Below are 17,063 nucleotides of genomic sequence, written 5' to 3' on the forward strand. Positions count from 1 at the left end.
TTACACATGCAGTTGCCTTTCTCTAAAGAGATTGCTTCATTGTTTTCAGTTAGCAACCGTAGGGTCACAAATTTGAACTCGAATGAGAGCTTCTAACTCAGCTGGCAAACAAGGTGTTTGAGAAGGGATTCCAGGCAACAAAACCCTAGGGTTGGTTTTGTTCTGTGTTCTCTTTGGGAAACTATCCTGCTAATAAGCAGTGTTTCAGTCTGTGATCATACTGTTAAAAGTATTTCAGAGACGTGTGAAGCTTGTCCTGCTCTGTAGGTTCTTTCTCATTGGCTCGAAATTGAAAGGCATTTCATTCTGATAGGGGCCCAGGGGAAAAGGAGAGAGGAAGGTGAGTGAAGGGTAATTCTGGTGGAAGAATCTACGCACAAATTTGTGTTTTTCCCCAAAGTCCAGGTAAATAGAAATGATCAGTCACTAATGAGTCAAAGCCTGCCATGGCGTCTTGATAAGGCCAAGGGTGTGTGTTCCATCCTGTGGAGAATAGTAAGCGTTTTGGCCTCATCCTTATGCCACCCCTTGCTTTCAGCCAAGGACAATCATCTGTGTCATACCTGCACAGAGACATATCCGGGAACCCATCCACATTTCCTTGTTATGGATCTGTGTTTAAACATCGTGGGTGTTCTTGTCTCTTTTAAGTTAATAAATGAGGATCTGTGATTCTCAGACATAGATGGATGAATGCCTCTAAGAGGTCTCACCTGGGTGCTGCGCAGGCCCACAGGTCTCAGCTCAAGATTCCAGTTGAGCAGTTTGGGGTGTTTTCTGGAATCTGCATCATACAGAGGTGAGCAAGCATTTGACAGGTTAAAATCAGGAGGTGGTAAGGGAATATTCCAGATTAATGGGTAGCATTTCTGGAGGCATGGGGAGGCATTACAGACAATCAGTGGTCTTTGTAAGGTCTTGGGCAGGCAGTGGTGAGGAGGGCAAGGAGACCACAAGGGCCTCTGCGCCTTGTTGCCCTGCAGGTTCGGGGTGGGGGGAGTGGGGGGGGGGGAGCAAGGGTTGTCTCTGGGGCTCATCACAGTTCAGCACGTGGAGAGATTGCCCTGCCTCAGGAGGCAGATCTCCAGGTTATACTGCCTGTTTCTAGTGTCTTTCCTGTGGGGAATTAGAGCGAGAGGAAAGTCTTTGCTCTCACATTTTCCCTTTCCCTCTCTCTGTTCCAAACTTTGAATGATTCGGAGGTTTCACCTCTGTGTGAACAATTAAACAAAAGAAAAGAGGTTTTAGTAGATGGGGGTTTGGTTCTTTGCCCAAATTGCCACTGAATCACTTAATCATCTAAGGAAGAAGAATGTGTGTTGAGCTTGAGTTTAAATCTTTATCTGACAAGCTGCTTGCTTGGAGAGCAGTTTTTAAAAAAAAAAATTTTTTTTTTTTTACATTTATTTTTGAGAAACAGAGTGAGACAAAGTGTGAGTGGGGGAGGGGCAGAGAGACAGGGAGACACAGAATCTGAAGCAGGCTCCAGGCTCTGAGCTGTCAGCACAGAGCCTGATGCGGGGCTCGAACCCACAGACTGTGAGATCATGACCTGAGCCGAAGTTGGACACTCAACCGACTGAGCCACGCAGGTGCCCCGAGAGCAGTTTTAAACAGACTTTGATTTTATGTTTATGCTCCAGGAAAGTACAAATGACCCCTTATTACCCTGTTTAAAGTGGTTTTGCCATGTACCAGCTCTGTGACCTTGAACTAGTTCTGTGACCTTGGACTAACTCCTTAACTTTCGTGCCTCAGTTTCCTCCTCTGTAAAATAAGAGTACCTGTCTCAGGGTTGATGGAGGAATAACTATCCTGTGTATCACAGTGGTGGGCCCAGAGTAAGCCCTCACTGAGCAGAGCCGTGCTGGAGCCTGAGGCAATAAAGTTCATTTATACCGAACCCATTTTCATTTCAAGTTTTATTTATCGTGGCATTTTTTGGGGGGTATTATTTTTGATTTTTTGAGAATTTCGTTGAATTTTATCTATATTAATTACTGAGTTTTGGTGCTTTCTTAAATTCTATTCCTGAATTGGATACCTCACTAACGTCCCCACAAGTTGTGCCCCTGGAGGAACATGTTATGTGCATTAGCTACTTTGTGGACATGAATTTTTAAAAATTTCCCAAATAGTAAATAAATGGCTTTAAAAAAGTTTTTGAATGTGTTTAAAGTAACACATGCTTGAGAGAAGTTTTGAATATATAGATAAGTAGAAAGAAAGGAAAATAAAAGCATTAGTTCCATAGTTCAGACACAACTGCTATTAACATTAAATTTAAGTGGCTCCCCTAAGGAGATTTCTGTTCAAAAGGGAGATGAAATTATGTTTGAAATAAAACTTAAATAAAAATTTTGATCTATTTAGTTACCAGATTTAAGATTGATTTTGAAACATAGCTCCAAAGCATAGTAACTAATGCAAACTTAAGGTAAGTTATTAACTTTATAGGAACACCAGTTTCTATAAACAAAAACACCTAATATAGTGTTACTATTATAAGGGTTAAATTGAACCAGTCAGTTGGTTGAGTGTTCAACTCCTGATTTCGGCTCAGGTCATGATTCCAGGGTTGTGGGATCGAGCCCCGACTCTGGCTCTGTGCTGAGCATGGAGCCTGCTTGGGGTTCTCTCCCTCCCACCCCCGCTGCCCCTCTCCACTACTCACTCTCTCTCTAAGATAACATACCATACCATAACATAAAATAAAATATTGATCTGAATTAAATGAGAATGTATGTTGGGGGCCTAGTACCTAGTAGGGACTCGGGTAATGGTTTCCTTGCCCACCTCTGCCATCCCCCAGGTTACTCATTATCTTCCCTTTCCTCTTCTCTTTGTGTTGAGATTCTTGTGTGACAGTTATAAAATAATAATAATAAGTATTGGCTTATAGATTTTGGTCTTGGCAAAGCATAAATGGAAGTGTGTGCCTGGAGAGTTCCTAAGTGCTCTGTGTGACATGGAAGCCTTGTTTGTTTTGTGTTTACCCTATTTTTGAATCATCAGAGGGACTTCAAGACCTGGGCTCTTTTTATGAAAGGGCCACTGGAAGAATATTCACAGCCACTAGTGTTCCAGTATTCAGAACCTGATTAAACATCACTTTCTTTCTTTTAACCATATTCTTCCCCTTGTTTGAGTTTTTCCCCTTGTTTGAGAGGGGGCAGCTGAAATAAAATAAAACCACCGAAATGTAGCAGAAGTAACAGGACTATTCAAACAACATTAGTAAAGGAGCAAAGGTGGCTACAGCTCTGTCACCATTCCTGTCACCATCCCTGTCGCCACCACTGCCACCATCAGTTTCTAAGTGTGTGTGTTTTGATTTGGCAGGTGCAGAGGAGGCAAACCTTGGTGTCTTCCTTGGCATGTGACCCTTCCCATGCACTGTGTTTGTATCTCCTGCCCTGGTCCCTTTATTTGTAGCTTATCTATGAAGAAATTCATTTAAATTAGTTCCATATTTTTGCAAGCACGCATGGGGGAAAGTTTGACGTGTCAGGATGTGTTGTCCAGGAATGACGTTTGAGTCCCCTAAAACTGGGTTTGTTTTCTATTCCTTGGCAGTCTCTTGATTTCACATAGGAAATCAATCACAATGAGCTTGGAAGAAGTGGAAAACCATCCTTTAGGCAGCAGGATGAGAAGGGATACATCATCTTTGCTGCTGATGAGTTTATCTTATGCAGGGCACGTAATCTGCTTTTTAAAGGTGGGGATTTCCCAATTATTGTTAGGGAACCGGTATTATTGTAAATGGTCACTGTCTTTTAAACGCAAGCTAAATTAGGCCAGAAGCACTAGGGGGTACTCCATAACTCACTTTGCCAAATTTCCTCCTGGTGGACTTTCCCCTTGCAGCTGGGGGGTGTTTTCCTTTTTGCAGAAGTAGGTGTCCTGCTTTTGCCTGGAGGCCTGTCCTCTCTCCTGCCCCCAGGATAGGTGGCTGATGGCCATGAACTATGACACCAGGGAGTAATCAGAGCCCTGTGCCCTCTGCCAGCTAGCCCCATCCCCATCATCTATAAATCAAGGTGGTCGACCAGTTTTGTGTTTTTTTTTTTAACATTTGCTTATTTATTTTGAGAGAGCGTGGGTGTGCTTGTGTGCGTGGGGGAGGGGCAGAGAGAGGGAGCAAGAATCCCAAGAAGGCTCCTCGAGGTCAGGCAGAGCCCAACATGGGGCTTGATCGCACGAACCACGAGCTCATGATCTGAGCTGAAATCAAGAGTTGGGTGCTTAACCGACCAAGCCACCCAGGCGCCCTGGTCCACCAGTTTTGAGCCTTAGTAGCACTGATGGAACTCTCTTTAAGTGAAGTTAACCTACACAAAGATTTTACAGAACCAATAAACTTGGAGGGTGGTCATTTGCGGTTTTCATTAGGTTGCTTTGGGGGGTGGATATGGGGAGAAGTGAAAGAATGGACGTTTGTCTTCCATTTATAACTGAATAAAGCATTTTATTTAGAAGGAAAAACTTTAGTGCTTAAAAAAAAAAAAACAAAACTTTTGGTTGTTTTTCTCACCAAGCATACATTATCTGGCCCTTAACCTCAACCTTTGGCACATAGGGAGGAAAGTTAGAAAATTTTTCATTTGAACTTCCGTGAGGCTTGGGTCTGTGATGAATCAAACCAAGATGAGGCAATTTCTTCATTTATTCTATGAGCAAACATTTATGGATCGCCTGCTGTGTACACACCACATACCCGCCACCCTTTCTGCAGTGCTTAAAGCTGACAAGGGTAGATAAAATGTGCTGGGACACCTCCGTCAGGGGTGACGCTGTGTGGCTGGCCAGGCCTCCGTAACTCGGGCCAGGAGTTTCGTTTCTTGAGAAAAATCCCAGGAACATTATGTTTTCCTTTGCTTTGTAAATTTCCACCTCTAAACCAAATCTTTGACACTGCTGGCTGAGGTATCATTATTGTGATTAAAATAAACTGACAGTTTACAGAAAAACTATTGGTGTGCAGAGTGTAAAAGTTCCATTTCCAGACTGTGGGGATCCTGACTCTTCTAAATCCATTCAGGAAATATCTTTTGAGCATCTACTCTGTTTTAGGACCTGGGAATAGAGCAGTGAACAAAATAGACAAAAATCTCTGCCCTCACAGAGCTTCTTTGCCTTTGATTTTTTTTTTTTTTTTTAATTGGGATTAGACAGACATGGAACAAATAAGGAAAATAGAATACAGAATGCCAGATAGTGATAGAGGCTGTGGAAAGATGGAAGCAGGGGAAAGGGGATGTCATGGGCGGAGGTGAGGCTGACTTTACTGGGAAGCTTCTTGAATATTTGTGGCTGCGTGCAGTACTCCTGCACAGTGGGACACATCCATTACCCACTTGGGTCTTGGGAATGTACTCAGTCTGGTTAGAATTTTAATGGTGGACATTGATCCCTCTTTTCCAGGTGAGGGACCTGGGCCCCCAGGGTGGTGAAGTTGCTGTCCTAAATTCGCACCCCCAGTACCAGAGAGCAGTCTCTAGAAATGAAGGACTCTCCATCTTAATTGCCTCATCTGAAAACAGAGCCTTCTTCAGAGCCTGTGCTCTGCTGTCCCAGTACTGTGGGCTTATCCCAGAGCTGTGTGGAGAGGGCAGCCGGCCTCCCCGTGACATCCTTCCTCACTGATAGAACATCCTGTGGTCCTTGTCATCTGCCAGCCCCTCACCTCTGTCCCTGCTCCTCTGGAGAAGGGTCCTCTGCATTTAGAAACATTTACTATTTAGTCTTTGTGTTTTTCTTTTGTGTGTAGTGGGGAAATGAGATATTGAAATGTTTATCATTCATTGTAGTGGTTTATTTTCCCTGAAACTAATCAATAAAGGAAGTTTTAGTGGTTAGTATAGACCTGTAGAGCTGTAAGATTTTTTAGTGTAAGTCCTTCGTTTTATAGGTGAAGTTTGTGGGACCCAGACGGGTGAAGTGACTTTTTTTTCTCTTTTTTAAGTTTATTTATTTATTTTGACAGAGAGAGAGAGAGAGAGAGGGAGAGAAAGAGAATCCCAAGCAGGCTCCATGCTATCAGCGCAGAGCCTGACGTGGGGCTGGATATCACAAACCGTGAGATCATGACCTCAACCGAAATCAAGAGTCAGTTGCTCAACTGACTCAGCCACCCAGGCGCCCCTGAAGTGACTTTTCTAATATCACACAGCTGTTGAGTGGTATAGTGGGGGCTAAAACCTCAATGTGAGCTTTTTCTATACCATTATCTTACAATACAGCATATTCATTTTTTTTTTCTGAATATAGAGGTAATAAGTGCTTTTGATGAAAATTTGGGAAGGGTTTAGAGAAAAAAAATTACTGATAGTCTCACATACCAGAGTTAATCAGCAGTCATATGTTTATTTTGAGTCTTGTATGTGTGTATTACTGTGGGCATTTTCTCAATGTCATTAAAAGTTCTCAGAAAATAGTTTGGATTGGTGATTTGACCTGTTTTGGAGGTATACTTTATTGGCCTTGGGTTGTGCATCTGGCATGACATTTCATGTAATGACCCACTTGCTGACTGGCCATCACTCAACAAATGAGCAGACTGTAGGTGTTGACAGTGGTGATTGCCATTGGATGGCTTGTTTTTTTAACTGGTGCCTGGTGTTTAAATTGCTGTTGTTGTCTCTACTTAAATAGAATTTGAACCTCCTAGAGTGAAGAGCTTTGTATCCCCAAACTTTGGTTGGCTCTCTAGCTCATTTCTCTGGACCTCAGTTTCCTTATTCTGTGAGTGGATGATCTTCCCTTGGCCCCTCCTCTGAATGTTAGATAAACTCTGGTGGCCTCTCCTCAGAAAAATCACAAACACACGAAATTTTGAATGTAATTTTTGAGGGTTCATGGACCCCCCCCCCCCAAGTTCAGCCTTGAGTTCCAGGCTAAGAACCACTAGACTAGATGATGATGCATATTCTATTTCTGTGATCATTTGATTAGATCTCTGATGACAAAAAAAAAAAAGTTGAGGTGAGCATCAGAATTTATATCAGATTTTTAAAAGTTTATTTATTTATTTTGAGAGAGAGAGCACATGAGTGCATGGGAGGGGGCAGAGAGAGAGAGAGAGAGGGAGAGAGAGAATCCCAGTACTGCCAGCACAGAGCCCTGCATGGGGCTCGATCCCACAAACTGTTGAGATTATGACCTGAGCTGAAATCAAGAGTCCGATGCTTAACTGACTGAGCCACCCAGTGCCCCTATCAGATTTTTTTTTATTTTAACTTTTCAAAGAGGCCCCAAGGGTCTGATGCAGAAAACCTGTTCCTCTCCCATCTCTACCTGCTCCCACATCTGTTGCCCTTTTCATCACTATATCCCTCTTCCACCTCTTCCAAACTATCACTTTGTGTCCTGCATCTGTGACTTCCACTCCCTGTTGTTTTGCTGCTTCTTGTGCCTTCTGTATCCTATATTTTTGTTTCTCTCAGGAGGGCAGATAATTTTCCTGACACCCTTTCTTTTCTTTGGCCCGCGATCTGACCAGGGACAATACACTGGAAAATCTATCATTTGCTCCTTTTTGCAATTTTTCTTAATTTGTGCTTGCTGTTTCACTGTCCCAGAACAAGAGAAAACAGATGATTACTTTGGAGTAGAGACTACGTGTGTGTGTGTGTGTGTGTGTGTGTGTGTGTGTAGTCTATATGTATATATGTACATATACATATATAGTTGTTTAATATTTAGACATATGTTTAATATATATGTAAATCTACCCCAAATTATGTTTATGTCTTTATATGTATATATTTTATTTAAATATACTTTATACATACCTTAAAGGTGTGTGTATATATATATATATATATATATATATATATAACCTTTAAAGTTAATTGTTATGTTTTAAATATCCTTCTGATATGCCAAGAGCCCCTAATAGAAGAGTGGGAAATTTTCTTGAGGTAACTGATATTTATTCCTCGTATGGGTTACTCCTTATGTGATTATTAGCTACAGCAAAATGCAGTTTTAAATTTTATATAATTCATTGCTAAAAAAAATTTATTTGCATTCTTAAAGGTTCAATTATACTGTTTCCAAGTGTACCTTTGTCTGAAAAGTGTCTAGCAAGTTTTGCAGGATAATATTTTCTTAGCTGGGAGAAAGGAACATTTTAATTAGTAAATGGTCTGTTGGGTTTCAGTTTATTAACAGTTAAATGCTTTTGCCTTAATTTGGGCCATTAACAAATGAAAATGTTTGCATATTTCTACAACTACTAAATTTTACTTTAGAACTAAAGATAACCAGTGACACAAAACTAACATAAGCACTGAATTCAGCAAATGCATTTTGAGTGCCTGCAGTACTTAAGACGCTGGAGATGCAAAGGTGGTTAAGATCTAGTTCTTGCCCTCATGAATTTATAGTCTCACTGAAGAGTGTGACACATACAAAGTTAATAAAAGGTGGACTGTGAAAAGCTCCAAAATAGAGGTAAGTAAAAGCAATGCCCACAGGGTTGCTAGAAGAGGAGCTAATCAATCCTGGCTAGCAGGAACAAGGTGGCATTTAAACTGGTCTTAAGGCATGTGTAGGAATCCTGGGTGAGAGGGTTGTAAACTCTTTGCTTTTCAAAATATGACGGAGCTTGATCTTACAAGTGGGAGGGGGAAGTTGGGAGCTGTAGAATCTAAAGTTAGCCTTCTTTATGGTAAAAAATTGCCCTTGGAAATTTCCATAAATCTTCTCTAAAGTTTTCATGGTTTTGTGTACCCAATCTGTATTTGAATAAATATTAAAATCTGAGAACTGAAACTCATTATACAGAAGCATTCATTCCATCCTTCTTCTGAAGTGTTCCTACTTTCCCACAGGGTTTACTCTGTTCTGTTTAAACAGTAAAACTCTATACCTTTGATAATGTTAGTAGATGGGTTTTTTTGTGTTTTTGTTTTTGTTTTTTCTTGTAAGAGTTAAACCAGGTAACATATGAAAGAACTAGAGGCTGCTGGATAGCAGGAGCTCAGTAAATGTTGGTGGACTTGAATCCAGAGGTCCAGCATATACCTTGTTCTTTGAAATGTTGCAAAGAACACCTTGGCCACCTACTTCCCATCCTTCTAAGATGGCATTTCCTCTTGTGACTGCTCTGACCAGATGTCACTCTCATGTCCTTAGATATCGATCTCACGAACCCTTTAGAGAAACCACAGCCTACTTGGAGGTTTAGGTTATGGATTTAAATACCATACCGTGTAACTCTCCTAGACTGGCAGACTTCTAAAGCATTTGGTTGTCCCAAATGAGCAGAATAGAACCAGGGCACTTGACATAGCCTGAGAAGTTATGTAGCAGGAAAGCTGGCAATAGTAACTCCATTCCTCTAAGTCCTGAGAATTTCCTTCTCATAAATTGGACCATTTGAAGGTGATAGATTACAAGACCATCTTGCTCTTAGAATTGCTTTCCTTGGGGCGCCTGGGTGGCTCAGTCGGTTGAGCGGCCGACTTCGGCTCAGGTCATGATCTCGCGGTCCGTGAGTTCAAGCCCCGCGTCGGGCTCTGTGCTGACAGCTCAGAGCCTGGAGCCTATTTCAGATTCTGTGTCTCCCTCTCTCTGATCCTCCCCCGTTCATGCTCTGTCTCTCTCTGTCTCAAAAATAAATAAACATTAAAAAAAAAAAAATTAAAAAAAAAAAAGAATTGCTTTCCTTTACCCAGGATTTAAGTATAATGCTCTGAGATCATGGTGAGAAAGCATTGTGAACTTTGCGGCTGCATTTCCTATACACATGTTGAGAACCTAGTATATTAATCAGTCCCTTTTTATGCAAATCTCTGCATGAGAAGCTTAAAAAAATTTTTTTTTTTCTTGCCTTACAGCTTGGTACATTTTCGCCTTTTGGTGATATGAATTAGGGAACTGATGGTGTTTGCCGTAATGTCCTGGCTACCTGGAAGCTCAGAGCCAATTTAAAGTTTTTTCCTTGATTACAAAAGAAATATCAATTTATTGCTAAAATTTTGAAAAATACAGGAAAACTGTAAGAAGGAGATGCCTGGCTCATCGGATGAGTATGTGGGGTTCAAGATGACTGTTAGAAGGCAGCTGTCATAATCAAGCAGCAAAGAGTAAAGAACAGTTGATTTTATTAATTTTTAAAAAAATGTTTATTTATTTTTGAAAGAGAGAGTGCCAGTGGGGGGGGGGGGGTGGACAGAGGATCCAAAGTGGGCTCTGCCTCTGCGCTGACAGCAACAAGCCCAATATGGGGTTGAACTCGTGAACTGCAAGATCATGACCTGAGTGGAAGTCAGATGCTCAACTGACTGAGCTGCCTAGGCACCCCAAGAGCAGTTGATTCAAGAAATGTTTTAATTAACAAATTTTAATTAAAATTTAATTTAATTAATTATTTAACTTAATTAAATTAAAAAATTTTTTAAAGACTTTTTAATGTTTATTATTTTTGAGAGAGAGAGACAGAGATAGAGCACAAGTCGGGGAGGGGCAGAGACAGAAGGAGACACAGAATCGGAAGCAGGGTCCAGGCTCTGAGCTGTCAGCACAGAGCCTAATGTGGGGCTGGAACTCATGGACTGCGAGAGCATGACCTGAGACGCAGTCGGACACTTAACCGACTGAGCCACCCAGGCATCCCAAGAGCAATTGATTTTAAATTGAGGCACTTTGTAATGTATTGTCACAATATGGTTGGTGAAACTGTCATTTTAGATCACATAGCCAAAGCCCTGAATTTAAGATGAAGGCTAATTTCTTCAGCTGGGAATAACAACAATAACAGCAATTACCATTAAATGAATACCTCCTATGTACCTGGCACTGTGCTATGCCATTTTTACCTTTTTACCTCTTCACTACATTACCTTGATGGGACTAAACCCAGATGCTGCCTTTATCTTTAATTGCTGATCAGTAGCTTTTCCATATTTTGCTTTTTAACAGTTGGCATAATTGGAATAGACAATTGGTTCATAGTATCTTGGTTAAGAGTGTGTACACTGGATCCATATTGTCCCCGTTCACTGTAGCACCTTCTGCACATGTGGAACCCCTCTGTACATCAGTTTCTGCATCTGTAAAATAGGGATAATCATGTTACCTGCTTGGTTGTTACAAAGGTTACTTAAATTATCCATGCTGGACACTTGTAGTGTTCATACAACAAACAACTGTTTAAGTTCCTATTCATTACTTACAGAATGTCAGAGTATTTTTTTTTTAATGTTTATTCATTTTTGAGAGAGGGAGGGAGAAGACAGAACACGTGTGCTCACATGAGTGGGGGTGGGGCAGGGACAGAGGATCCAAAGCAGGCTCCAGGCCCTGTGCTGTCAGCACAGGGCCCGATGCGGGGCTGGAACTCATGATCTGTGAGATCATGACCTGAGTTGAAGTCGGACATTCAACCCACTGAGCCACCCAGACACCCAGAATGTCAGAGTATTTTAACTAAATACACAGGGTAGCATTTCTCTCAAAGTCCTGATCTGCCAGTGAATTAAGGAAGATGGGGAATTGAGGAAGAATTGGGTTATTTACAACTTCTCAAGCGAATTCAAAAAGTTGCTCAAGTTGTTGGTTATGCTGTACTTAACTGAGACTCCGTGGCTTCAGACTTTCTTGCCTCTTCTGATTTATAGGACATTTATAAGTTTTTATTTAACTGCTACTTTAATTCTGTATTTATGTAACTGAAGCTCTGTGTTTTGGGGTTTGTTTTTTTTTTTTTTTTGTCCTCTTGTAACTTTATGAAGATAGAGTTTTAAAATTCATATATCATATTATTTTCAAACCTAGATTTGGCAAGTGGGTGTATATTTACCCTGAAAGATGAGCCAAGGTTGAGAAATGGAGTAGTTAAAAAAATTATTGTAGGGGAGCCTGGGTGGCTCAGTCAGTTGAGTGTTCAACTCTTGATTTTGGTTCGGGTCACAATATCAGGGTCATGAGATTGTGCCCCAAGTTGGGCTCTGCGCTGAGCATGAAGCCTGTTTGGGATTCTCTGTCTCTCTCTCTCTCTTTCTCTCTCTCTCTCTCTTCCTCTCCCTCCCTCCCTCTGCCCCTCTCCCCTACCCATGCTCTCTCTCTAAAATAAAATATAAAAAAAAAAATAATTGTAGAAACTTAATTTTTTAATGGACTAGTTGAACCCTTGTGACTGATTACACAATTAATGTTCACACTCAGGATTCCTGGTGTTTGAGTGATAAAGACTGGAGTGGCTTGGCAGGCCATGGTGGGAAAAAAAGAGGACACGGGGGCATAGAGCACCGTCTTGGCTCTGGTGATGCCCCTCTGAGCCCTTCCTGCCTCAAATACTTTGTCTGGAAAGCGGGAGCCTTGTACCTGTATCTTTTATGATAGTTTATGCATTTCCTTGGGTAATATACCTTATGGCACCTATTTTTGCTAAATAACACTTAGTTCCATTGTTTACTTATTATTACTACTACTTTTATTATCTACTGTTACTAAATCCTCTGATTTCAAGGAAATAAGCAGAGTAACTAACTGGGAGAAGTTTTGCAGGATCCCAAGATGTGCAGATTAGTATCAATCCCATTTTAACACTCATTTTCCGTGTAATTTTTAAATAAATTCCTTAAGACTTCTGTTTTAGTTTTTCCTTTAGATTTTTAAATGATTAAAAACTTATTCCACTAATAATGTGAAGAAATAGCAGGCTTTGGGAAAACACATTTTGGGTGCTATCACCGTTGAAGCATGGGATGGTGACCCAGCTACTCTCCTGTGCTTTTGTGTAACTCTGTATTAATTATATTAATCTGTCATATATGATGTGTATTCACCTTGCCTTCCCAACTAGTTCTGACTTTTCTTGAAGGGAGAGACCCTGCCTTATATTTTTACTGTGATCCTCTCAGTTTCCAATCCTGGGCTCATTACCCATGCACCTGTTGATTTAAAGTAATATTCTGTTTAAGAAAAGCATTTACCATGATATGTAGCGTCCCGTGAAACTGTTTGATGACCTCGTCTTTGTGGCATAAAATAGATAAATTAAGTTTCACGTGCTGAGGTCTATCTTGCGGGGGAAACTCTTTCCTTACACCTGCACACCTACACATGCAGGTTATGGGAACCCCTCACTCTTTGCCCTTCCCTGTTTTGGTCATCAGCCAAGCATTTGGTGTTTAGCCCTAACCGTGGAGGAAAGCATCCAGAAACGACAGGAATTTTAGAACGCCCAGACAACCTAGCTGTGTCTTCAACTCCAGGAGCTTCAGATTTGAAGTAATCATGAAAGAGTCTAACTGTGACTTATTTTCTTTTAAACACTGCACTATTTTGATTCGGCTCCATGTGGCCCACGCCGTGCGGAACCGACACAATGAGGCCGGTCTTTATCAGAGAGGCAGCACACTGTGTGTTGTACAGTTCGGGTTTGTTTTCCTGCGGCCGGCGTGTGGGAACCTCCCATTTTCTGAGCAGTAGTAACAGCCCTGGGGGCCGGCCCTCGCTGGCCTGCCCTCCTACCCCCGCGGGCCCTGCCGACCCAGCCAGCCGGCTGACCACTGCGCTCGGGAAGCCAGCTTCCTTTCCTTCCTCGGGCCGGTGGCATGCGTGTGCCTCGCACTGCCAGGGACTCGCAGCTGTCCCTGTTGCAGACTGTCTGATTTGCGTTTCCAGCCGAGAATGCAGGCTGATAAATGCAGGACAAGCAGTCGAAGCGTCAAAAAGGAGCTGGTGATTGAATCCCCCCTGCAGCGCAAGGATGCGGCTCCCGGGGAAGTGGAAGCGGAGAGCCCAGGGCCAGTGCTGGTGAGAGGGGTCGTCTGTTGTCTTCTCCACCGGGTGCTTTTCCCGTGGGTGCGCACCCACTGCCTTCTGGCACTCTGGTTTTAAAACTTGCTCTGTTCTGCCTGTCTCTTGCGAACTCTCTCCTTCCTTCTGCAGATTCACTTTGGTTGCACTTTGATTTTTCTTTGGGAGGAAAGATAACGTTGACATTTTCTGGGCGAATGTGGTTTCCAGGAGGCTGCTTTGTATAGAACAACTTTGTATTGTTCAAAATTATGTCCCACCTAGCAGCAGCGTGGCCAAACATAAACCCAGGGAGGCGCATTGCAAATGCTTTCCACAGGGTTGGCAAAGAAGTCCTTTGCAAGATGAAAACGTGTTTACATTATGTATTTATATGGTTGTGAAAATTAAGATGACATGGGGGTGGTGGTTTAAGGAACATAATGAAGTCACATGCGTTCTCAGTCACGCATTTTAATAGGGTAGCCTTGAACAAAGTAAGAAATAACCTAAACTTTGAACCAATTGCTGGAAAAGTTTCTGTTCCCTTCTTATCATTAGCTAAACTCCGGGTAGTTGGGATAAATTCAAAGCGCTCTGGGTAGACTGTGTAAGGCAGGAATGTGAAAAATGGTTGTGTTGTTATCATCAATGAGTAGGCTGTGCTCCCTCTCGGAATTTCTTTAGTACAATAAAGGCACATAATTTTTTAAGCAAACTGCAAAAAACCACCAGCATGCACTGCAGAGGGACAATTGAGCCTTTCAAATGACCTGTTAAAGGGATTGTTAAACAAGTACTTAGTGATTTTATATAGTGATTTTTTTTTTTTAACAGAGGTTCGATTGCTATAGTTAATTAACTTAATTTTCAATTAGTGTCTTTAGTAATCTGAACTTAACCTTCCCTGTAATGGGTTGGATTTGAATTAAATTGTTTTCTTCGGTGACCTGTGAGGCTGCCTTATACTGTTTGGCTTTGAAAATTATACTGCTAACTATGAACTGAGAAAGTCAGTAGATATGATGAGCTTTTTCACTGTAGATTTTCATCCGAGGGATTTAGTTTTCTTCCCCCTGGTATATTGTTTAGAGATGTTACTCATTATCTTGGATTTCTTTCTGCCAGCACAATAGTTCATTTATCTATTGAGCAGCTCGAGCCCCTTCCATGCTGGATATATTTAACTGGTTAAAGCTCCTAGCTGATGTAGCTTATGATTTCTTGGAGGAAGTGGTGTGGTTTAGGTTCCCTTGTGAATATTCTTAAAAGTCTTTTGTCAGTGTTTCTCCAGATGTGTGGAAATATTTATCCAGAGGCTTAAATACACTACAGAAAGACGCTGTGTGATTTTTTTTTTTTTTTTTTTTTTTAATCAGACAAGTGATTTTTAAAATATTTCCTTCTCGGATCACCTGGCTGGCTCAGTGGAAAGAGTATGTGGCTCTTTTTTTTTTTTTTTTTTTTAATGTTTATTTATTTTTAGAAGGGGACTGAGGGGCAGAGAGAGAGGGAGACACAGAATCTGAAGCAGGCTCCAGGCTCTGAGCTGTCGGCCCAGAGCCTGACATGGTGCTTGGACTCTTTAACTGAGAGATCATGACCTGAGCCGAAGTTGGATGCTTAACCGACTGAGCCACCCGGCGTCCTGAGCATGTGGCTCTTGATCTTGGCGTCCTGAGTGGGAACCCTACGGTGGGCTGGGCGCAGGGATTACTTAATAAAAAACTTCCTTCTCTTTCTAGCCCAGTTACTTGTTTATGTCAATCTCACCCCAGGCAGTTACACTGGGAGTTTTTTTTTCCACTGTAAAGGGTGTGCAGGCTGCTCCTGGTGGGCCCAGAAGCTGCTGGCAGCATGGGGAGCTTGGGCTCTGTGCACTTGCAGAGAGATGTGAGGGAAAGGTGAAGGCAACAGTGATACAACAAGGAACTGTTTCTTATCTGATAGTGTTTTTTTTCTCTTCTTCCACTGTGTGAGCAAGATAAAAAGAGCTAACATCGGATAAGAGAGGCAAGGATATTTAAGCCTTTGCCCAGGGCAGATCTTCTTACTTGTGATTATCGCTGCTCACTGCAAATGAAAATTCAATAAACTGCTTGGAATACAGCCTTTTTTCAAGATGTTTTTTAAAAAGTATGCCAGCACAGTCATGAGATCTATTTGTTGTAGCGCTGTTGTTCTGCATTATTATGTTAGTAGCCCACGTACTTGGTGAGAATGCATTTGTAACATTTGAATGTAAGTAACTTACTTTATCCCAGGCAAAGCATTTTGAAATCAACTTTTGCCGATTTTAGTTATGTACGAATCAGTCCTTGGGGAAAATGTTACCTAATTTAGAAGGCACAAAATCAATTAATGCATGTAATAAGAAATATAGTGTAGAAATAGGGAAAAACAAAGTGCCCTTACCTTTACTCCAGAAGTGCCCCAAATTAATTATTTGGTTTATACACTTTCTTTTTCGTTTTGTCTATTTTTTTAGTAATCTTTACACCCAACATGGGGCTTGAACTCACGACCCTGAGATCGAGTATCACATGCTCTACTGACTGAGCCAGCCAGGTGCCCCTGGTGTATATACTTTCAGACTTTCTCCTGTGTGTATAAAAATATAACATTGTGGTATGTGTGTTTGGAAAATGTACTATACTATAGATTTCTGCATTAATATTCTCCCAGAACATATCAAAAACACATTTGTCACCATCTATAGATTTATGTCATTATTAATGGCTGTATGGTACTCAGTTCTATAGCAGTATCATAATTTGATGGTTATTTGTTTCCAATTCTTTGCAATTAGTACAAGGTACAGTCATTGAAAAATGACTTTGCGGGCTGACTATAAATATGTCTTACAGTATTTGTTCTGTAAAACTTCTATCAGAAGTGTCCTCTTGCTGCTTTTCTTTGGCAATAATGTTTGTTTCTCCTCTGCCAGGGCAGCAGTTAAGGGCTCCCTTAGTAGTGTCGCTGCTTGTTCGGTGCTAGGTAAAGCCGGTGCTTCTTAGAGAAGCATCGGACGTTATGAAGTTTCCGAGGCTGCAAGGTTCAACTTCCAGACACCTTCATAAGTGGGCCTCGTCCCCTCATTGGGACAGTAAGCGGGGGAGGCAGCGCCTGGTGAAACTTCTCCACGCCTGAGCAGGCTCACTGCCAACCCCATTGGAAAATGACTTCGTGGGCTGTGTGAATGGCTAACAGGGGAGCAATCAGGATGTTCTTGACGTCGGCAGGTTAGTTACCCTGCTTCCATTTGAATACGTATTTTTGCCCACCCACCCCCTCCCAACTCTAAATTC

At 41.7% G+C, this 17,063-nt stretch overlaps 1 protein-coding gene across 21 annotated transcripts in view; it reads left to right on the top strand.

Moving 5' to 3' along the window:
* Positions 1 to 17,063, top strand: part of DOCK9 (dedicator of cytokinesis 9) — a 290,719-nt gene that overhangs the window by 95,609 nt on the left and 178,047 nt on the right. For 3 of the 21 annotated variants that reach the window (XM_060636783.3, XM_060636791.3, XM_060636788.3), the window contains exon 1: positions 13,447 to 13,773. The exons of 14 other annotated variants lie outside the window; for them this stretch is intronic. In XM_060636783.3, the coding sequence (XP_060492766.2) occupies positions 13,648 to 13,773 (126 nt within the window). In that variant the 5' untranslated portion in view covers positions 13,447 to 13,647. Of the gene's footprint in view, positions 1 to 13,444; positions 13,774 to 17,063 lie in introns of those variants that run through there. 4 more of the 21 variants (XM_060636800.3, XM_060636802.3, XM_060636799.3 and 1 more) reach the window with 3 other exon arrangements.

This window comes from Panthera onca, chromosome A1, assembly GCF_046562875.1.
Source record: "Panthera onca isolate mPanOnc1 chromosome A1, mPanOnc1 haplotype 2, whole genome shotgun sequence".
In the NCBI taxonomy this organism is placed as follows: Eukaryota; Metazoa; Chordata; class Mammalia; order Carnivora; family Felidae; genus Panthera; species Panthera onca.